At 29.8% G+C, this 24,941-nt stretch overlaps 1 protein-coding gene across 3 annotated transcripts in view; it reads right to left on the bottom strand.

Moving 5' to 3' along the window:
* Positions 1-24,941, bottom strand: part of zfh2 (Zn finger homeodomain 2) — a 192,920-nt gene that overhangs the window by 106,622 nt on the left and 61,357 nt on the right. For 2 of the 3 annotated variants that reach the window (XM_089589938.1, XM_089589939.1), the window contains exon 3: positions 10,306-13,097. In XM_089589938.1, the coding sequence (XP_089446064.1) occupies positions 10,306-13,097 (2,792 nt within the window). Of the gene's footprint in view, positions 1-10,305; positions 13,098-18,327; positions 18,340-20,194; positions 20,215-24,941 lie in introns of all 3 variants that reach the window. The other variant, XM_089589940.1, reaches the window with a different exon arrangement.

Genomic DNA, 24,941 nt, shown 5'->3' with positions numbered 1-24,941 from the left:
AAAATTCTTGCAAGGCCAACTTCATCGTTTCAAATATATATTAACTGAAAGTTTTAGAATAACTTTATTTATATACCTGTATAGTGGTACAAATCAATGCAAAAATTTAAATCAAATTGAAATTTTCACATTATTATGTAAGTATCTCGTTAATTTTTATTAATGTACGTCAGAAAAAATACCTCATTATACTTTTGCGAAGAATAGTCCTAACGAATCTACTATAAGCCAAAATCTACTTCTAAGGTTAGCTGTAGTACGATTACCTTCTAAGAACAGCTTCAAAGAACTTAAAGTTTTCTACCTTACCGATAAGATAAAAAATTTGGTAGTGAGTAAAAGAGAAATTTTTGTAAAAGTTTCATTTTTAAATAATTTTATCAAAATCCACCATAACACGACCAAGTATATCCTGATATAATTTTAATTTTACGAGAAACTGGCTCGTTTTTGGCAGAAATATTTACTCAAATAGTCTCCTGATGGCCAAACGTATGAACAAAAGCTTGTGTTTGAGAGTGAAAAACTAGAGAAAAAAGTATTGCTAAATTGGATCAATTTAATCGTGGACGTAATTTCCAAAAATATGAAATAGCGGTTAAGGTTTTCATTAAGGCCTTAAACTTTTCGGTGACCGAGACTAAAGTCACAGCAAAGTTCTTATATCTGTACATAGGTCCGTATATGATCTCATTATTCTGAGTAGAAGAAGCGATGATCACAGGTGCAGGTGGTATTTGAACAGGAAAGCAAACAAACCAACTGAAGACCCCAATATAACGGCAATTAGATTTGCAACGATGTACTTGTTTTAGACTTTGACGAAACTTGGCAGGAATTGGAGAAGCTTACGACCCAAAAGTAGTTGTTTATGGTTTGTGTCATACCACCATACTTAACTATCATTTACTGTACCACTATGGACGGAAAGTTATGTGTTCACTATTTTTTTCTTGTTTCTATAATCCTTGATCCTTTATATCATGTATTCGCTTCTATTGTAGTCATGAAAAGCTTATTCACCATGGTTCTACACCAAATTGAGTATAATCAGATTGACGATTATATGATCTATACCATGGTCCCTAACCAGCTCCAGAGAATGGTCCCAATCACGAAGGATATTAGGACATAAACTATGAACATGGCAGGCAAATCAATCAGTAAGATTTTTTTCTCTGACCCTTGAACAAACACTGATGGCAATATCAAAATATCAAAGTTGTCAATTGGCTTCTATATTTTAGTAATGAATTAATCGTAATAATGATGACCGCTAACATCCAGACAGATTTAAACGTTATACTAACATTCTGGAAAATTGGTGTTCTTACTATTTCTAAATATTCATTAAATTCTAGACCATCAAGATTCTAATTGAAATAAAAGTTTACAGTACAAAAATTTTTTTGACTACATAATTATCATTAATGAGAAGAATAAAAGACGTAGCAAAAGAACCGATTCCTCAATGTTTTCCATTATTTTCTGAAATTTTTTAAATATCACGATGGTTATGGAAAAATAGAAAAAATAAATAAATAAAAAAACCCGGTGTGGGTCTCGGTACCCACGGCAGAAGTGAAACTTCCAACTCCAATGTTATAAAACTTGGTATAACAGAAATTGACAAAACTAGATTACACCTAATTTTAATAGGTCTTTAAGAATTCGATATTAAAATGGTAAAAGTTTTATTACTATAACATATTCGAGCACGAGCGTGCATGAAATACTTACATTCATGTTACATGTGATTTGAACATTCTAAGTACTTCCATGTTTGCTATGATATATATATTAATACATGTACGAATTGTTGGTCATGTTAATGCAGAACAAAACAAAAATTTTCACCACAGTGCCCCGTAAAAAGGTACTTTTGTCCAGTTACGCGGGAAAAAAATTTGTTCTATACAAAATTACTATTCGTGCATATGATATGACATTATATATTTACAATCAATTCTTGTTAAAATCATTATATCCGATATACAAAAATTTACTTAAAATTTGGCTAACCATAACAGTAAAATAATTCCTTCTATCTGATTAAGATTAAGGAAAACAAGAGACATATAGCTATTTTCCATTGTAAAGTTGTAATTTTTGAATCAATTCGTTTTTTATTACTATTTGTAATTTAATATTAAAATTAACACGCACACACACCCACCGCTGCACACAGTCAAGGGCTGGCAGTGCTGCCTATAGTAGGGATAAGTGAAGGGATAGGTCGGTACAAGGGCCGTGGGTGGGGTAGTGTTGGTGTGCATAGTGCCACCTCTCCTCTTGTCAGCTACTACGACATACCTTCTTACCGTGACGTCGGTTTCCCACGTCACAATATATACAGTATACATATGTATACTTTGCTTCTAGTATAAGTACAGCTGCTGTATTTCTCTTCTGCGTCCTTTTCTCGATAGCTACACCTCAGCTTGAGCAAGCGAATCAGTTTAGTGTTTAGTCGTAATGTACAACATACATACTAACATCCCTATAATATTTGTATTTATATATATAGGTATAGTAGTAGCGTGAGGAGAAGGGAGCAAGCGGCGTACATGCGAGAGCAAGAGAGACGGAGGCATTTCTCCTCACGCGGCTATTCACAGCCCCACATAAGAAGTTTCACTTAAAAAAAACATTCTTTGAGATCTAAAATTGTTTTCATAACACTATGTGCATAAGTCTTTGACTCTTTAAGATTTAGCCGAAAAAACAAATATTTTTGCAAATGTAAAATATTACCTTTTTGACTATAGAGACGCGAAAACAAATGTTTTTGAGTCTACGTTATGAGTCAAAAGTATTTTTTTTAAGATCCGCATTTTTTGTGGATCATGTATGGGTTAAAAACATCTGTTTAGAAAATAATATACAAAAAAATTATTGTAATTTTTTAAAGTTATGCAATGTTAGCATAAATACAGACTTTTCCTTTGACGAAACTTTCTGGATTTAGAACTGTCTGGTTGTGGTACGACAATATAGCTAAATACGAAATTTTAGATTTTAGATGCGTACACGCGACTCTTTCACCCATCTAAGCTCAGATGCCACAATTACGTAACCAGTAGGAAATTCGTGAAAAATTTGAACATTACAATTAATACAATAAATAGAGAAATAATGAAAATAGAAAAAGCAAGCATGTAAACGCATGCCGAGTGTAGTGTTCTGCATATTCCTATTGCCATGTCGTAGTGTGTTAATGTGTGCAGTTTCCACGTATACAATGTATACATGCACGTACGTACGTGAGTGCAACTTGTATACAGAATTATGGATGCAACCATAAAAGTGTGCATGTATGATGAGTGTGTGTGTGTGTACTTTCTACTTTTACTGTGCAAGTGTATAACTGTCTACATGTTTGCCTACCCTCATGAGTATAAAATAAAGTAGTTAATCTTAATACTGTGTATACTAGTTAATATTATTATTTTAATAAAGTACATTGACAGATCGATGCAGATAGCCAGTATTGATTAAACGGGTATTTACAATATTGTATAACCTCCAAATATTACAAAATACGCCATATCCTTAAAAGGAAGCAAGAAAGAGCAGAAACAACAAGTTTTACAGGTTTCCTAAAGGTAAAAAGAACATCAAGGCACACAAAAAGTGTTAAAAATTATTTTAAAAAGTTTCCGAGCCTCTCATACATGACAAATGTACAGGAAAGACATAAATATACCGCCATAACCTGCGAGAACTTCGTTCTTACCAGGAAACTCCGAGTCCCACACGCTGGTTTGGTAATAAATTACGATTGCCGTAAAAATGTTTATAGCCGTGCATCACCTTAAATGGTTAGATATATAACTTATAACCAGTGAACAGTGGGTGCTCCGGCATTCAAGTAAGAAGTTATACTTCTATAAAATTATATGGCAGATAATACAATTATAAATATAAATATACCTTCCATAAAACGATACTGTGTACAAAGGTGGTGAAATTTTCGTTGTAATAAGTGTACCTACGTTAGTTGGGTGATGTTTCAATAAATATTTTAATATTTAATAACTGAACAATTATAAACACTATATATAATGGCATAGTTCAATACAAACAATATGGAGGCTGGCTAGTACAAGACAGTGCTGACAAGGCTGTGCACTTTCGTCGATTCTTCCGATGGTTTCAAAACAACTTCCTACTGCCTACGCTGATAACATCTATAACATGATACTCACATACTTATTCCTAGTATATATTTATTATCCAAAATATAATTGTATATCAAAAATGAAGACAAACCGTCCTGTAGTACCGCTTTCTTCGATAGCAGTACATGCCAGTAAATGTCCTTTCAGAACGTTAATTCATCACACATAGGTTTTATTGACAGATATTATTTAAGCATTAAAAGTATACTAAAAATACCATAAGGAATACCAAAAAAAAATTGCAGATCGTTTAAGTGTACCCTCTTTAACACGTTTATTTTTAAAAGTTTGCAATTTAACATGTAATCTCATGGAAAAATTACTTAAAATTGCATTTATAAGATCTGTATAAGCCCCTCAGTTTTTGTTTGTATAAAACACTACTTTTAAATAAACCTGTTTCATTTTTAAATAGATCTATAATTTTTTTTTTTTTTTTTTTAATACAAAAAAAGAGAGGGGACAAGTATGCGTAAAAGCGTGTACGTAAGTTTATCCATATAAGAAAAATAATTTCCAGCGTTGCTGCATATATTTGTGCTCCTCCCACCTCTCTGAATTTTGTTCTAAATCACAAAGGAAAAATTGTGAAAGAAGAAATCGTAATAAAAATCAATTATTGTATTTGTACAGAAATTTTTCTTTTTTAATACTGAAAATTGTAAAAAAATGTGAGAAAGTTGTATAAACAATAATTTATTTATTTAATAAGTAAAAAATTAAAAATAAATGAATTAATATTTCTTAATGCATATAAAAGCTGCTCTGCTAAAATATACCTTATTCCAAATTTTTGAATAAAACATGTACCAAAAAAATTTATTTTATAAAATTATTTATTTGTTTAATGTATTATCAAACCAAATGAATTAATACACAGTAAATAAGAATTTACATTAATAATAAGTTAACAAACTGTAAGATAACATGAAGTAATCGATTTCTGTTTATCGGGATTCCTCGTAACAGAGTTGGTAAAGGCCTTGGCTAGTGTGCAAGGAGTCGGTGGTTCAACTCTATCTGGAAACTGTTTTTTTTTCCTTTTTTTTTTAAAAATCGGTTAAAAAACATAAGTAAAATTCAAAACGTGTGCCGTGCCGTGGTGTCATAACGTTGTGTGGTGTGGTGTGGTGATGTTGTATGGTGTACAGGGGACGGGAAATAGGTCAAGAAGGGTAAGGCAAAAGGAAAGAATCAAGCAAAATTCACTTCTGTTACACTTTTTCTCAAGGTCACCAATCTGATATCGTTGATTTACTCCGTAGGGCAGAACGCGCCTATAGAAGTACAACTTTAAAAACCAATGGTTCATAGGTGCTTTGGCATCCAAATATAGAGTTATGTTTCTGTGGCAGGCTATATATAAGAAAAAATGTATTTTCTATGAAAGGATATTTGAAATAATCCACTGCAATGTGTCAAAGGTGGTACAATTACCGTTTTAGTGCAAAAAGTGTTTTAATTCAGTCTATGCATTTATCAAGTCATTTGTTGCTACATCAAAGAACTGTTACTCTCAAAAATTATTTTCATAATAAAATAGATATAAGCTGTCCATTTTCTAGAGCTTCAACGCTATATAGTTAAATGTAAATTTTATTTTTAAAACTTAATATTAATTGTTCACCAAAAGAAAATATTAAACTAGCCTGGCAAGTGATACATAACAGATTTAATAGTTTTGCAAAATATTAACATGTTTTGGTCTGTAAGGTAAGTAAATCTTACTACTTCTTATATCTTTTATTTTATTAAATACTTTGGAACAAGTATCAATAGCAATATTATACATAACTAAAAAAAGGCACTTGAAATTACTGCACTGAAAAAAAAATTTCGTCAATTGAAATAAATGTATTTATTCGAATTCAAATTATTTGAATCGAATAAATGTTTATTTGAATTACATTTTATTTATTAGCATTAACTAAATAAATAATTGGTGAGACAATACGATTTATTACATAGTCAAATATTTAAGTGAAATAATTTCATATTTAAAATAAGAAAATATTTAATTATTTCGACTAAACACTAAAAAACTTATTACTTGATTTGATTAAATATTTTTTTTGTAAGTATTCATCTTGATTGTTTGCATCCTTAATAAACAATTTATTTAGTCAACTAAGGGTGTATTCGAACTGATGAAATATTTATTTGTATAGATCTAAATAAATAATTATTTGATTCAAACACATCATTTTGAAGAATACAAACAAAGAAATTTTTTAGTTCGATCAAATAAGTACTGGTATTGAAAAGATCCGCATATTTAGTTGGTCAAAATAAATATTTATTTACTTTGACTAAACACTAAAAAACTTATTACTTGATTTGATTGAATATTTTTTTTGTAAGTATTCATCTTGATTGTTTGCATTCTTAATAAACAATTTATTTAGTCAACTAAGGGTGTATTCGAACTGATGAAATATTTATTTGTATAGATCTAAATAAATAATTATTTGATTCAAACACATCATTTTGAAGAATACAAACAAAGAAATTTTTTAGTTCGATCAAATAAGTACTGGTATTGAAAAGATCCGCATATTTAGTTGGTCAAAATAAATATTTATTTACTTTGACTAAGCACTAAAAAACTTATTACTTGATTTGATTGAATATTTTTTTTGTAAGTATTCATCTTGATTGTTTGCATCCTTAATAAACAATTTATTTAGTCAACTAAGGGTGTATTCGAACTGATAAAACATTTATTTGTATGGATCCAAATAAATAATTATTTGATTCAAACACATCATTTTGAAGAATACAAACAAAGAAATTTTTTAGTTCGATCAAATAAGTACTGGTATTGAAAAGATCCGCATATTTAGTTGGTCAAAATAAATATTTATTTACTTTAACTAAACACTAAAAAACTTATTACTTGATTTGATTAAATATTTTTTTTGTAAGTATTTATCTTGATTGTTTGCATCCTTAATAAACAATTTATTTAGTCAACTAAGGGTGTATTCGAACTGATGAAATAATTATTTGTATAGATCCAAATAAATAATTATTTGATTCAAACACATCATTTTGAAGAATACAAACAAAGAAATTTTTTAGTTCGATCAAATAAGTACTGGTATTGAAAAGATCCGCATATTTAGTTGGTCAAAATAAATATTTATTTACTTTGACTAAACACTAAAAAACTTATTACTTGATTTGATTGAATATTTTTTTTGTAAGTATTCATCTTGATTGTTTGCATTCTTAATAAACAATTTTTTTAGTCAACTAAGGGTGTATTTAAACTGATGAAATATTTATTTGTATAGATCTAAATAAATAATTATTTGATTCAAACACATCGTTTTAAAGAATACAAACAAAGAAATTTTTCAGTTCAATCAAATAAATACTGGTATTGAAAAGATCCGCATATTTAGTTGGTCAAAATAAATATTCATTTATTTTGACTAAACACTGAAAAACTTATTACTTGATTTGATTAATTATTTTTTTGGTGGGTACCCCACGTTTTCTTCGCTATTCGACTTTAGGGACTCAATTAACTGACTCTCATACCTCCAGGAAAAGTACTACTTTGCTCCCTGATTTCAAGGAGTAAAGTAGTAAAACTAAACTAAAGTAGTAAACTAAATATGCGGATCTTCTTAATATCGATACTCATCCGATCGAACTAAACAACTTCTTTGTTTGTATTCCTCAAAACAATTTTTTTTGGATTCATACAAATAAACATTTTATCAGTTTAAATACACACTTAGTTGAAGTAAAAAAATGTTTATTAAGCACCTAAAAAATATGCGATGCTGTGTATAAATAGATATTTATTTCATTCGAATAAACTAATGCTTTATTCTTCATAAACATTTTCTGGTGTCAAACTCGAATACCTTAAGGCTATTGTATAAGTTTTTTTTTTTCTAGAGGTACAACAGGTTTTAGGTCAGCGGTCTACGTGTCAGCGTTCCACGCGGAATATCCGGGTTCGATTCCAGTCAACTTAGGATTTTTTCACAAATATTTCAGCTGTTTAATAATATAATTTCTTTATCCACTTATAAATAATAATAATCATAATAATAAGAATGATAATGATAATAATAATGATGATAATAATACATTAACTTACAATATATATAAAATATAATACATATATCTGTCTATATTAAATATGAATACGCTAATCGAATATATAAGTAAATCCCTAATAAATGAATGTCTATATACATATAAGATGATTAAATAATATCAAATAAATAACGTATGTTTCCAGGTATAATTTTCTATTTTTTCTAATAAACTTTTTTTCTATAATAATGGTTTTTGGATCAAATAAATATTTTGTTAACATTAAGAAATATCTATTACACACTGATTAATATTTAGTACAAAGAAAAAAATATTTAGTATGCTGTAAGCTTTTGTAAATAAAAGTTTTAAATTTAATTACTTATTTATTTGATACAAATAAAATATCGTTATAACCAAATAAACATTTTTTAGATTTGAGTATTTAATCATTTGTCACAAGCAATTTTTTTTTCAATTCAAATAAATGCACTTGTCAATGTAATAAGTACTCACGCGAAGTTGATAAATAGTTATTAATGCTTAATAACTATTTCTTCACACTTTATAAATGTGTATTTACTTATATGGTATGTTTATTTGAAACAAATAAATATTTACTGTAGTTGAATAAATATTTATTCTGTGATAACAAATATTTGTTAATTTTAAGTACAAGCGTTTTCGACTTAAATATGTGTTTATTGATTAAAATAAATCTTTTTTTAATTCCAAGTAAATTGACATATTAATTTAAAAAATATTAATGCAGAATTGATAAATATGTATTAGTATTGAATAACTCTTTTTTTTATAATAAATAAATATTTATGTAACAATATTTGATGTGTTTTCAAAAAAAATAAATATTTTTTAAATTTTAATACATTCTTACTCAAATCAGTATCAGATATAGTTAAAGCAAATAATACATTATGGTATCAATTAAATATTTAGTACTTTCAAAAATGAGAGATAGTCTCTGCAATTAAATATTTATTAGGGCAAAATATAAATTTATATGATTCAGATAAATCTGTTTATTAATTCCAAAAAAAATATTTTTTTGTTTGTATTCTTCAAAATAATTTATTCGATTCAAAAAAAGTTTTTTTGTTAGAACGAAATTTTTTTTTCAGTGTGTAGTTTCCGCTATTAAAACCACAACTGCAGTTCGTACCTTTGTATTAGAATAATTGTTTTGTAATCATAATTTTTTTTTGGATGGATATCCAAAACATATAAAACTCGCCTCAAATTTTACTTCTTAAGTCAACCTGTTGCATTAAAAATTATCCAGGACGGTTCATTAAATTCAAAAATAATTTTTTTTTTGTAGACTGGTTTCGTTATTGTAAATTTTTAATTTTAATTTGCATTTTTCTTATTAAAAATCTTGTTTTAAAGATGTATGCTAATAACATGGTATAGAATTACACGGAAGTTTACATAACTTCTAATTTGTCTGCATAATTATCCTCCTCCCGATATATATAATTGTTCGTATAAATCACCTTTGATAAACATACGTATGTATGTGCATACGCATACACACTGTAAGTACACAAGTTTATGTTATCCCTGTGTAAACTGGTATATTTGTCTTTTGCGGTAACCTATACTGCAATTTTACTTTTGCAAACACATTCTTTTGTTTATTTGATGGTTGAAACTACCTGTTAGATTAAAATATATACAAAATATCATTCAACTTGGAGAGATTCAAAAAGTTACTTAAATAGTTAAAACATATTCCTTAAAATTAGGTAGAAAATTCATTTATTTTAAGTTAAACATATTTTTATATGCTAAATTTATTTCAAGTCTATTATTGTTTAACCACAACTGTATTGACAGTTATAAAATCTTAAAGTCTATTTAAAGTGAATCAATACATAATTCTATTTAAATAAAAGCAAAATTAAGTATTACATTATGACAAATTTTGGGTTTCATGACTTTTATTGCATGTATTTCTTACAATATAGACATTTAAATTTCATAGGATAGTTAAGTTACATTTTAATGATTCTAAAGATAAATGAAACAGAATAAAATAATTACTTACAGCAACTACTTGTTGTTGATTTTGATGTTGTTGTTGTTGTTGTTGTTGTTGTTGTTGTTGTTGTTGCTGTTGTATAGCAAGGTGTTGTTTGACTATAAGATCAGATTGAACTGATATAGGTGAGTATACACTATTTGCATCTATACTTTGAGGAGGTAGCATAACGGGTACCAAAGGAGGTTGAAGATTCATAGCAGCAAGAGCAGGGACATTTAATCCCAGAGGTAATCCCATCATACTCATCATTATACTCGGATATTGATGAAGCTGAGAAGCTGCCATAGCATTAAATGCAGCTTGCATTTCATTCATGTGTTGAGCTAGTGTTAAGTGAACTTGTTGCTGCTGCTGTTGTTCAATTTGCTGCTGATGTTGTTGAATAAATGTTTGGGGTATATTGCTATGTACTGTTGGAGTAGTGGAATCAGAACTTGAAACTGGGGTATTACTTAATGCTGGAGTAGTTGCAGGAGTGGTTGAGGTTGCTTCTGGTGTTTTGCTGACGTGATCCTTGATATCAAGTCCATCATCTTTTTCTCTACTCTCAAAACTAATATTATCCTGTGTTGACAAAGATGTTGGAGTTGTTGTTATAGGAGCTGTTGTAGTTGAAGACGATGTTGCTGCAGTTACTATAACAATTTTTTTCTCGTACTCACATTTAAATTGCTGTGCGTATTTTTCTAGAAATTCTCGAGGGACCAAATCTTGATGAACTTCTTCGCAGTGTGCTTTAAGGACCCACACACTGCTAAAATCCTTACTACAGTGTTGACAGGTACTTTTTTTAATTTCTGGAATTACTTCTTCTAAATATTCTACTTCTTGATCTTTTTCATTACTATTAAGGCTATTCCCTTTAGTATCACTTCTATTTTCTTCATTGAATTGATAAGTGGCCATAATGTCGTTTTCTTTTCTATGCCTTCGTTGATGGTTTTCATTGAATTGCATAACTAAATCGAAACCAAAACTTTCTAGTAAATGTTTGTACATTTGCGAGGTCTTGTGTTTGGGTTGATAAGAAATATCTTGAGAAGAAGACAAAGTATGAAAATCAGATTGATCCATATGTTTTTCAAGAGATGATGACACTGACGGAGGGGGTGTTTTTGATGGAGATATTGTGATCTGTTGATTTGTTGCTAACTGTTGAAATAAAAGCAACGGATTGCTAAAAATACAATATAGTTGTTGATGGACCATGAGTTGATCTTGAGTATTAAACAGTGCATTACATTTAATACAAGATAAGTTATTAGTATTGACATCTAAGTTATTATTGAACGATGTACTATTGGGACTAACAACTGGTTGTTCAATTAATGGACGAGATAAGTCTAGCTGACCACTGATAGCTAAATCATGAATTTTACTTGCTCTCGTTTGATGAAGTACACTTCTTTTATGAATATCTAAAGTACTTCCTTGGGAATAAGCAACTTTACAAATGTTGCATTTATATGGTTTTTTATCCTGTTCTTGTGGGGTATCACTTATCATAGACAGACTCGTGGAAAGTTCTGTACTGGCAAAAGAATTACTACTACCCTGCTCTTGCATAGCTCTTTTTAATTTATGTAAATGACTTACACTATTATAATGAACAAGAAGTATATTTTTTTGGGTAAAGCTTTCTTTACAAACATCACATTTATATGGCCTATTGGGATCTAAATATTTTTCCATAGGGTATGGCATTTTTTCTCCTTTTCGATGGAGTAAAGATTTGTTATGAACAGTAAGATAACATTGTTTTGTAAATGCTACTTTACATCGATGACACTTAAACTTTCGACCATTGTCATTATATGAATCTTCTGCTATGGACTGGCTGTTTAGATAATCTTCTAATAACCGTTGTTCTTGGGGCAATGGAGATAATTCGTTGAGCTCATTTTCATCATCGTCGTCAATTTTTCCTTCGTCATCAACCAGTTGTTCATCATCTAAAATTCCTTGACTTCTTAGAGTTTCTTCTGTAAAAACTTGCATAAAAGGATGTGAATTCATCAAACTTTTTTTATACTGGGCCAATTCATCGTCCTGCAATTCTGTGTGAGATGTTTCCAAATGCCTATGGAGAGCTTGCACTGATCGAAAAGAGCGGCAACATACAGCACATTTAGTTGCATCTCTAATTGCGTGGTACTGGGAATGCTGCTGAAGTTTGTCTAGTGTTTTGAATGCCAAGCTACACTGACCACATCGGTACTTGTAAACATGCTTCTCACTGACAGCCAAAGCGAGTATTGATGCTGATGATGACGAATGCAATTCTCTATGATGCTGCTGTAGCTCTTCAGAATTTTTACATACTTTTGAGCATATACTACATTTAACAGTTTCATCACAGTCATCATTACTTACTTGTTCGATACTTTCTTCATCTTTCTTAAATAGAGTATCAGGAGACCTAGAGCAGGGAGTAGATACTCTATTATTGTTTAACCAATGACTTTGGTCGACAAGAAGTAAAAGTCTTTGTAAGCCGTCAGAATTAACAGAATGGATTTGCATAACATGTTTTTCCAGAGCAGATCTTTGTTGAAAGCAGTCTTGACACAAAGGACATAATAGACTCGAATTAACATTCATTTTTAAGCTACCCATACTGTCGTTAGTATCTTGGATGTGAGTAATTTGTATATGATTTTGTATTTCAGTAGTAGATAATGCTTGAAATGCACAATAAGAGCAAGTAAAATACTCAGTATCATTTTCTTGTTCATGTTCCTGGTCTATCTCTTGTTTTATTTCACTTCTACAGTCACTTTCCTCTTCAGCTCGAGCTAAAACGAAGAATTAGTCATGTAATTTGTTTGTTTTATCTACAAGGATAAATTAATAATTATTTATTTTGAATAAACTTAACAGTTATTGAATTAAAAATAATTTTTTTTGTAAAAGACTTTTTAATTATCATTTAAGAGCATTCATGTTCGAAAACAAATTTAGTTATGTGATTTTTAATAACTGCGTTAAAAAAGAGATAATTTTAAATTATGTTATAAATATTGAACTTCTCTTGAAAAGGCAACTATTGACAGTTGTAATAAATTAACTAAAAGTCGTCTTAAAGTTATAACTTTCAACTTTATTGGCTAAAAACACATTATTAGGTTATTATAAATGGCTCACATTTCTTCGCACATTATCATGAATATGCACCGTTAAGCTCTGTTTCATGGCCAACACTAACTGATACTCTGGTATCAATAATATATTTTAAATTATTTTATGCACCCACTGTTTTCTAAGGATGCCTTAAAGTGATATTAACCCCTTCCATAGAGCAGTTTCCAGCGAAGAAAGTGTAAATAAAGGCTTACTTTATAGAGTAGCACTACATATAACCTCACTGCAAAATTTTAAAGAGATCTTTATACGGTATCATGAGTATAAGTACGATGTAATGTGCTCTTAAAAAGATAAAGATAACTTAATAAGTATTCATAAACAATTACGGTACTTTCCGCAATTCAAAACAATTTTATTTACAAACTGAGAATGATAATGTCAGTCAGAATTAGCTGCATGAATATAAAAGCCTAATAATAAATCTTATTTAGTTAGACACTCTTTTAATTATTCTCTGTTTGCCTAATTAAGTTATCAATTTGATAACTAAACTTTTCGTGTTCTCATTTTGTATAACGACAACTAAAACAACTGCGACTTTTGTCTGGTTATGTTCCCATTAAAAGCAGAGTATATTTAAAATAATGTTTGATTATTTATAGCAATAACATTATGTATTTTCTTATAGTTTTATAATTAAATGGCTTGACAAACTTTATCATGAACTAACCATTTTCATTCTAAAAATAATTAGTTAATCTTCAGAAACATAATTGATATAACCCTCTTCATAGTAAACAACGAGGGTGCTCTGCGCCATCTGAATGAACATTCAAGTGTCAGATAGAATCTTACTAATGAGGATAGATTTGTCTTGACTTAGCTCAAAACTAGTGTATTGTTTCAAATGGAATACTTATACCCATAGCAACTCGTATACGATAAAACTTTTTTTTAGCGGATTTAAAATGATTTGACTACGGTTTGTTAAAAAATAAATACTATTTTTATTATATACTATTTAGTGACAAAATATATTTGTCTAGTGTGTTTATAGTGTCTAGTAGTCTATAGTGATAAAAATATTTTTATAATGTTTTAAATGTACTTTATTTAATTTTTTTTAAGTCTTACAGTTTCAAATGAATTTTTTTATTAAGGTGGCTCCAACGCCTAGTGACGTATCAAAATGGGGAGAGTAAATATTAATCATTATTTTCTTTAAAATATGGTATAAAATTATCGTACAGACTGTTGTTAGCCATATTCTACATTTTATCTGTTACTTTAGTGAGTTAATATAAAAAAACAAAAAAGTTTTATGGTGCCCTAATTGATGAACTGTTACGGTACGCTCCTAAGTTCAAGAGTAGTTATACCTATATACATGTACTCTGCAGAATGCAGACAGCTGAGAGCTGACTTGCACTCGCAACTGTATACTTAGTCTCCGATTATTTAAAGATTTTGTTTGATAACAAGACACTTTTCTCATGTCATCGAAAACTGCGTAATAATATATACAAGATAGTATGTTTTTTACACCTTACGGGTTATTTATATAAGTGCAGCAGTAGGTTGTATATCGCGTAAGCTTGCATTTCCTATCCAACCCGTCTTAAAACTACGATTTTGTAAGCATGATTTCTTACAATTTTCATCGTCAACCTTAATTTTTTTTTTATACGAATAGAAAGATGGGAATTCAAAGAATATAATTCAATTTTGTTAACCTCGGTTGGGTTATTTATAATTTTAACATTGAGGCCACTGAAGCCACCTTAAGGAACGTTACCAGCAGTGAGTTCTTTAGTTTAAAGTGTTCCTTAGTTAAAACCCAGCTACAATTCTGAGTGTTGGTGTCAACACTTAAAATTTTAGCTGTGTTTAGCTGATATAAATAAGCAGATAAAAATAACAACAATACTTGTACAATTATCAATGCAGGCTTAGAGTACTTTTATATTAGCTGAAAAAAGCAATGATTACGAAAATGTGATACCAGCATTCCATAACCAAGAAATTTACTACTGTTAGTATTTTTTATACTCCAAAAAAAACTTTTGATGAAAGCATAACAGAAAAACACTTTGGATATAAGGTTTTTTGATTTTTGTGGAAGTTAAGGTGGCTCCAGTGGCCTCAATGTTAAAATTATAAATAACCCAACCGAGGTTAATAAAATTGAATTATATTCTTTGAATTTCCATCTTTCTATTCGTATAAAAAAAAATTAAGGTTGACGATGAAAATTGTAAGAAATCATGCTTACAAAATCGTAGTTTTAAGATGGGTTAGATAGGAAATGCAAGCTTACGTGATATACAACCTACTGCTGCACTTATATAAATTACCCGTAAGGTGTAAAAAATATACTATCTTGTATATATATTATTACGATATATATATAGTTTTCGATGACATGAGAAAAGTGTCTTGCTATCGAACAAAATCTTTAAATAATCGGAGACTAAGTATACAGTTGCGAGTGCAAGTCAGCTCTCAGCTGTCTGCATTCTGCAGAGTACATATATATAGGTATAACTACTCTTGAACTTAGGAGCGTACCGTAACAGTTCATCAATTAGGGCACCATAAAACTTTTTTGTTTTTTAATATTTACTCACTAAAGTAACAGATAAAATGTAGAATATGGCTTACAACAGTCTCTACGATAATTTTATACCATATTTTAAAGAAAATAATGATTAATTTTTACTCTCCCCATTTTGATACGTCACTAGGCGTTGGAGCCACCTTAAAAAGAAATTTTTTTCCAATCTTTGAGCCAAGATGCCCACTGCTGGCAGTATTTTCGAAGTACATCCTATGCAGGTCTCCTCAATACCCTTACTCTCTAAAAATACGAGACAGAAAGATTTCTTGGCTATTTGCCCTCGACTTCTCCTCCTTTTTTAATGAGCTTCAGTACCATGGACCCCCTGTTTGTAATGAGCAGTCTATAATTAACTTATCTTTGGAAATTTTTAAAATTAGTTTATAGAGTGAGTACACGTCGTTTTCTTTTCTCCTGTACGTGATTTAAGGTAGTCGTTGGCCCAAAATTTACCGATATTAATTGATTTTACAATAACAATTCAATTTAATTACTTTTAATGAATATTGGTTTAGTTAGAATATTAGAAACATTACCTGTAAATACAATTAAAATGATAGCATGAAACTATAAAAAAATAAGAATAGTATTTATTTTTTGCCAGTATTTAGATATACTGAAAACATGGAATAATGTATTGAAATTGAAATATCTTCGAAACGGCACGAAAATTTTTTTCTGTTTTGTAATACAATATCTGTGTAGCCATAAAAAATAAAATATCAAACAAAATGCTCGTTTTTTATGCATTTTGCCTATGCTCGCCATGTCAAGTAGTTCAACTTTGAAGCTTTATATTTACGTTTCGGCACCGCTGAGCCTCCTAAAATTTTAATAGTAGATTAAAAATGAATTAAGGAATACATGTTTTAAATTCCATGAAATTTCATCATCTCTTTATTTTATGAACTACTATCATAAAGTATGTAACATCGTGATATGATGTAATCACGTGACTGCACTTAAGTTATTATACTAAATTTTAATAAAGTGCACATGAGTATGTATCATGATTTTTTTTGCACTGCATCCAAGATTCAATAATTAAAGATAATAATGTACTCGTTGAATATTAATTGCAGTCCGTAGTTTCACTTGCTGTTTAAATTAAATTATTGTATTTTAATATAGTACCAGCAGTGATTTGCTTAGTGAAAGATGCTAGTACCACTACTTATGCAAAGTTAACCCAATTTCAATTTGGTTGAATTTCACGTATAAAGAAAGAAAAAGTACTTAGGGGTAGCTCGTCCAGCCTCCAAATCTTTTCATGTATGATATAAAAAGATGTATCTATATAAATTTGTTTGTGGTATGTATTTATTAATTTCATCGTACACTCAGAATTCTTCTAATTAAGAAATGATGAGCTTAAAGTACTTATCAGGTCTGGATCAATTTTTTCGACAAATCAGCACTAAGTGCAAAAATAGAGAGCGTAAGATTTGTTTACCCTTATTTCTATATCTATATAGATGACACAATTGCTAATAAATTGGAAACCGATTGTCCTAAAGACAACTCAAGAAATCTACTAGTAGTGGATGAAAAAATTATTTTTGACTCAATTACAATTGATAATTGGTTTAATATACCAGAAGCACGAGGACTGAAATACACCTGATACGTATTCAAGCCTTACAATTACGTTTAAATTTAAAAAAACCAGATGCGAGTCTCGAGACCCCTGACAGATGTAAAACATTAAAGAATATGTTATTAAATTCGGTGGTATTTGATTGTCTATGATAAAAATAGTTGTTTTCGTAGGATAAATGCGATTGTCCCCGGGGCTATTTTGCGGCCCGAGTGACCTGAGAAGACCTTACGAATTTACGAAAATGGATTTTTATCATTAAATATTATAGATTAGGAAAAAGCAAATATTAAATAACTTAATATTTTTTTGTTCAATAAGATATAAATAACGAGCATGAGAAAGAACCATAATACGCGGCAAAGAGAGTATCTATACTACCTACTTATACATAGGTACACACATGTTTAACAATACGTTCGTATGTATTACTTTCTGCAGAGATGAGTAGAGAGATTGCTAACGCCAATGCTACGATGCGAGACGACTTTTTGGCACTGATCGGAGCACCCCGCCGCGGTCAGCCATCGAACCGGGCGCACATCTTACCACTCGTATGGAACAGCATGCGCCTACGAGAAGAGGAGCGGATTCGCATGGAAATGATGATATAGGCACACATTTTAGAGAGACGTGGAAGGGGTATACCGAATGTGTCTACGAGGAGAGGAGTGGAAATGTTGACTATAGCCATATATCTGAGCGCATAGCCAAAGCAATCGATGACAGGAGTTTTTCTCTTTTGACTGCAACCAAGTATATCGTATATATATCGAACTGATCTTTGTTCTCGTTTTTTTTTCTTTTTCCCCTACTTTTAATAATTATTTTGAAATTCAGAATTGTTTTGAAAAAAAGTTTCAGCTATTTTTTTAAGGATGGCAGTTCAGTTATAATCCCTAATTTATTATTTTCTCTCATAATTGTTATGAAATGTAGGACAAGCTCCGGAGGTTATTAATGAAGATAAGTGGCTTTCAGATTCCTAAGGATCAAAGTTTCGGTAGCTAAGATGGTTGATGCTTATGACGCTGCCCGAATTTTTTTGCTATTACGGGATCGATTCATACTTTTTGCAGATTTTTCTTTTTTTTTAATGCAGTTCATCGTTCTGGTTAAATTTCTTTTATTCATGTTGTATTTAAATTTATAAATAATGTTGCCAACTTTTTTTTTTTTTTTTTTTTTTGATACGTTGAAATAAATATATTTTTTATACTAAATCTATTCAATAATTTAATGAGTGGATACTTCTCATTGGCAAGGCCATTTCGCAATTTTATAACAATAAAATAAATTTCTTAAGATGTAACTTTGGTTCGTACATTATTTATAAACTTAAATACAACATATTTATATTTCGTTGGCTTTTTTCTAATTACGGATTAAGATGGGGTTTGAATAAACACAATTGGAAGACCCCGAAAAAACTTTGCATCATGGTAAAATATTTATATTTTAAAATAATCCTGTTCACAAAGAAGAAATTTGTAAAAAATAATGAAAAAATAATTTTTATTCTAATATTAATTCATCATTTTCTACAAGCAAAAAAATATAAAGAAAAGAATAAAAAAGCCTTACCTGTATGAATACAATAAAAAGAGAGTGAGCGCGACAGCAGAGCAGACGATCAATGGCTCTCTGTATCTCACTTACTCTTACAGGTACTGCCATCTCATAATAATGTAATAATGTGCCTTCCTGATACAAGGCTATATGTACTCTTTGACAATGAAAGCCTTATAAATAAATACACTACGTTATTAGGTATTTATTTTTGAAAAAAAAAAAGTATGTGTACATATGTAATGTATATGCTATATATACAGTACATATATATGGTTAACTTATATATATACACGTACATTTCTATATAGCAATCTATACGGATAATACACGTAGTTTACACAGAAAAGCTATATATACACGACGATATAAATAAAGGTACCCTATACCCATACACACACACGCACATATATATATATGTATATATGTATATATATATATATATTTAAAAGTTCTACTGCGTGTATATATATGTATAGAGAGAGAGAGAGAGAACGACGCTCCAGTGCACAGTAGGCCCAAACTGTTTTTTTTGTTCAAAATAATCTAGAGACCACAACTTTTGACCTATTTGGATGTTTTTTATTCATTTTCAAGGTGAGATGATTTACAAGACATCTGTCGAGGCCAATTTTAAATTTCCGACTTTAAATTTGATTGACCTAACCTCAAATGTTAAAAACGAGCAAAAACTGCTGAAAAACAGAATTATTTCAAAGGATGAGTCTCATTTTATGGAATGAAATTGGGCAATAATGATTTTACATTATACTCTTAGATATCTTATGACATGCATTCCGTAAAATGAGACTTATCCATTGAAATTATTGTGTTTTTTAGCAGGTTTTACTAATTTGTAACAATTGAGGTTAGGTCAATCAAATTTAAAGTCGGAATTCTAAAATTGGCCTCAACAGATGTCTTGTAAACCATGTCACCTTGAAAATGAATAAAAAATCTCCACAAAAAAAGTTAGTTTGGGCCCACTAGGCAGTGGTGGGGTGAACAGCAACTGAGGAGCGGACCAGCCTTTCGTTGCATATTTCTCCTCACGCAGCTGTTCACTGCCCACCATAAGATGTTTTACATCAAAATCAAAAAATTCTGAAAATACAAGGCAATTTATAAAATTCCACATTTTTGGATCCGTTCCTACCTTGAGAAAAAGCTGTTAATGTATTTATGACGTTACGTCACCCTCGATCAGTAGAAAGCGTTTTGCGGTCCACCAAAGACAATTCAATTTTTGGCATTTTCAACAAAAACGGCATCAAAAAGTTCTACAAAAAAAACTTAGAATAATAATCACAAATCTAAATTCAGAAAATAGTTCCATGAAAAACACTGACTATGCTTCTTTTTAACAGTAGGACAGCTTTTTACGCAGTTTTCAATTTCAGATAACATTTGAGGTGATGAATGTATTAAAAGATTATAAAAGTTACTTATTTTGTTTCTATAAAAAAAATTCTTGTTTACATTATTTTATTAAATATGAGATAAAAATGATTATCCTTCAACTTACTTTAAAAAAAAATCAACTCAAACTAAAATAGTAACATTGAAAAAGATGCAGCCTGTGAACACTTATGGGTGATTCTGCCGTAAGTGGCCCACTTCGTGTCCAGAGCTCATGCTACTACAAAAAACTAAAATTAAATGTCCAAATTGCGTGAAGGCCCATTAAAAATGTAAGACTTTCTTGACAAAAACTTTCAAGATGATATCATGAATCCAAAATAAGAAAATTAAAAAAACATAGTCCTAATGTCACTTCTGCGCCCTTCCCAATCGCACCTGAATTTCGCACCTAAAAGCTTCTGCTAGAAAATTAAAAGTTTTTCTGCCATATATTCGCACATGCGTTGTTAAATATCGATGTCATATGTTGTATGTATGCCATAATAACATCAATGTTTAATCTATAAGTAAAAGTTTTCCTCAAATACTACTACGATTTGAATTGAAATGTTGATGATAGCGGAAATCGCTTTGAAAACCAAACTATAATACTTAAACGTTAAAGCGATTACTCTTTTAATCTTACATTATAACAAGAAAAACACACAAGTCAAAGCTGTCAAAGATTTTAACCCCTTTAATTGATGCACATTTTAATTTTCCATTTTTGTGTGCACAAAAATTTTGATAACTTCCACCCCCCTCTAGACCCAGCACTCCTTTACTTATACACGTAAATAAAGTTTTTTTTCTTGTATTATTTATTGACAACAAATGTTTTGTGAACGGAAAATCGTTTATGTTAAGTCTCCTAGCCACAATAGTACTCCAAAGCTTGAAATATCACTTCCGTATTCCTTAATGGTAAAAGTGTCTCTTTTTCTAGCTTTTGTGCATCGGAACTTTATGAAAGTTTTTTCAGTATTGTTGGGCTGAAAAATAAGACCTATGTCTCAGCGTTTGGTCTTATTGGTCGTTTTTCATAAAATATATCGATGAAGATCGATTCCACTCCTACTCAATTTCATTATAAGCCATTTTTGTCGCTTATTTTTAAACAGCTATAATTTTTTAATAGGGGGATAAGATAGAACAAAATTTTTTTTTAATTGATAGGGTTTAATCCTAGATTTTATTTCAATTGGGTTAAAAAACTTTAACTCAACAAGCAGCTTAGCTATATCTATAAGAAGAAGACGTATTTCTTATTTTTTCGAAAATTGACTAAAATTGACTTATACAAAATATAAATATCTTTTGACCCAAAAAAATGCAATAGAATCACTAAAAATATTTGTTTTGCATGGTATTCAAGGTAGACTTACTGTGAAAAATAATATTTTTTTATTAATTTTTTTTTAAAACGATTTTATAAGGCATTTTTGCTACTTTCGGCAGAATCACCCGTATATGTAGTTCGATGTATCTTTAGTTAAATAACAATAAAAAAAATATTTTTAAGATGATATGTGAGCAAAATAATAAAATTTGTTGATAAAAAATGTTAACTGTTTGTAAAACGCCTTTTCATTCGATTATGTTATGCATTTTCTGACGAAGTTGTTGACGAAGAGTTTTTGTGATAAATTTTTGCTCGAATAGTATAAATAATGCACACATAGGTCACCTGTGCTTTTATGGCATATGTGGTACGCCTAGTTATCCTGTATATCCATATGTGTACATTAAAATAAATATTTGTACAGTGACATGTCCCTGAGGATGGTGATGGTATATATTACCCAAATATTGAACACATGTAAATTTATCTTAAAAAATAGTTTTGCTCTAAACAACCACTGTCGCATTCACATTTAGAGTAAAATATTAATGGATCAACAAAAACTGTGATATTCACTTCTCACAACAGATAAACTTACTTTTTCAACTGTAAAATTTTAAAGTATTCGAAAGGAGATGTAAGAACGTATTACAACAAAGATCATGGTCAAAGATACATTCGACAGCTTAGATCTATACTTGAAGTAATCTTCATTTTCTCATGACGGACTGTATACAACATAATCGCAAAAAAAGATAACACTTTTATACAAATTTAACGTGAAAATAATTCAGACTCATTTATTTCCACACTCATTTACCAATCTTTTAACTGATATTATACTTATCATATTATAGACACAGTGGAAATTTTTTTGGTAAAACACCTTGCCAGCTGAGCTAGTACCCTCTGCACCAACGGCGCATTGGGTCCATTTGTCACTGTGTAAGCCTTTTTTCAGAAAAGACCCCACATTTCAAGACGTCTACTCCTTGCTGATTAAGCCAGTCCTCTCTGCCAAAGCATCGGATCCAGACCAATAAGGATTCCTGAAGACGTCAGGAGTTTTATAAAAACTACTTCCAGTAAAAACTGTTTTTGAAAAAATTTGCATTTATCAGAAATCGAACCCACAATCCCTAGAACAATGTTGAATAAGCACCAAGCACGCTTACCAATGAGCCAATACCACTCCTTGAGATAATTTTTTAATTTTATAAAAAGTAAAAATAAATATGTAAAATTAAAATGAAAATCCAGGAATCTTCGTATGATATTTAATTTTTATGTTCTAAACAAGATCAAAGATGCATGTTAGAAACACAAATATGTTAAAGATAGTAATAATTATAATAATTATTATTATAAGAATTTTAATCAGAATAATAATAATAATATTAAAAATAATAATAGTAATAATAATAATAATAATAATAATAGTAGTGATAGTAATAATAATAATAAGAATAATAATAATGATGATAATAATAATGATAAAAATTATTATAATAATGATAATAATTATTATAATAATAATGATAATGATAATAATAAAAATAATAATTATAATAATTATTATTATAATAATAATAACGTCAAATTCTTATAACATTGCAATCATATAGCTGGGGTTCAAGCCTTTTAATGACTGCATGAAAAAGAGTATGGCACAGAAATTTTTCTGTTTTAACCACTTTAATCCGATGGGGAATTACGCTTTTCAGCTCACCAATCAAGTTTAAAGCCTGCAGCTTATAACGACGGAATCAGTTTTTTTCCTTAAATTTTTTATGGATTTATTTTTAATACAAATTTCGTTGTGTTTTTTGACAATTGTTTATCTAGACATTATTTATGAAGACCTAGTGCAACTTTGGCCACACTGTTTTTTTTTTATAAAATATCAAAATTAATAATTTTTCGAGAGTTTTTTTGATAAATACTGTTGTATTAAGCTTCGAATATAATGCGCATAATATATTAACTAATTAGATATAGGGAGGAGCAGGTCTTACCAGAAATATATTGGTTTGGAAAATCAGAGAACAATGGTAGCCGATTTATATTGAAGGAAGTCAGGGATTTTATAAAGTCGTAACGTATATGTTAAGCTGAGTAGTTAAGAGGAGAAGTTTTGTTTTGAGAAAGGGTGCTTAGATGCTTCTAAATGTCGTGATAGTGGAAGAAAGGAAATTTGAAAAAGTATCAGTTTGATTATGAGAGAATAATATAGAGAGATATACAACGTTAGCAGTAATAGTTTCGGTTAAATTGCTGTATGTCTATTAAATAAATTAATTGTTGGTCAATGAGACAAATAAAGCGAATTTTTCCTTATTTGCGGGGTGAATGTCGTGGGGTAGGGCGAATCCTATGAAAGTGGGTTGTGATCGGCCCCACCAGAGAGTATAATATAGGGATATATATAAATATATATATATATATATATATAAGTGGGCTTTGCATTTCTGCGCGCTCCACGCACCAATCCCATACTTTTTAATTTAGTTAAAAAAAAAAATTCTTTCGGTATGTCTTTAAAAGTTAGAAAAATACAAAAATCTTTGTAAAGAAAATCAATATTGAAATAGAAGTAGTATGAATTTAATAGCTACTTCAAATTTATGAGACAACTTTTTTTTTAATGTTAATTGATCATAACTTTTTTTATTTTAAACACCAAAAATGACTTACTATATTCATATACCGACGCTCCGGATGAAGAATGTGCCCTGCTTCGAAGCCTGGACGAAGACTACCCGAGCAGAAACGAAAGTCGGTTGCCTCTGTAGTTTGTCAAGCCCTACTTAAGCAGCCTACACACGTAGGTGCATCAGGGGGCGTGTGTAAGGTACTCATTAGGTAGCTTACATAAGCTACCTTTATCTCGCTTCTCGAATTGTGTATACAGTTGTAACAGCTACAGTTGCAGTGTAAACTGTAGCGTAAAATTATACATATGGATGCAAATTAAAAGTGTATTTTATTCAGTCCTATTTAAATAAATTATAAGTATTTTTATACATATG

Source organism: Copidosoma floridanum, unplaced genomic scaffold (genome assembly GCF_036245765.1).
Source record: "Copidosoma floridanum isolate Cflo_tuat_1 unplaced genomic scaffold, Cflo_Japanese_pri ptg000011l, whole genome shotgun sequence".
Taxonomy (NCBI): domain Eukaryota; kingdom Metazoa; phylum Arthropoda; class Insecta; order Hymenoptera; family Encyrtidae; genus Copidosoma; species Copidosoma floridanum.
Note: the sequence above shows the minus strand (reverse complement) of the source record. Positions and strands in the feature narration are given on the sequence as shown.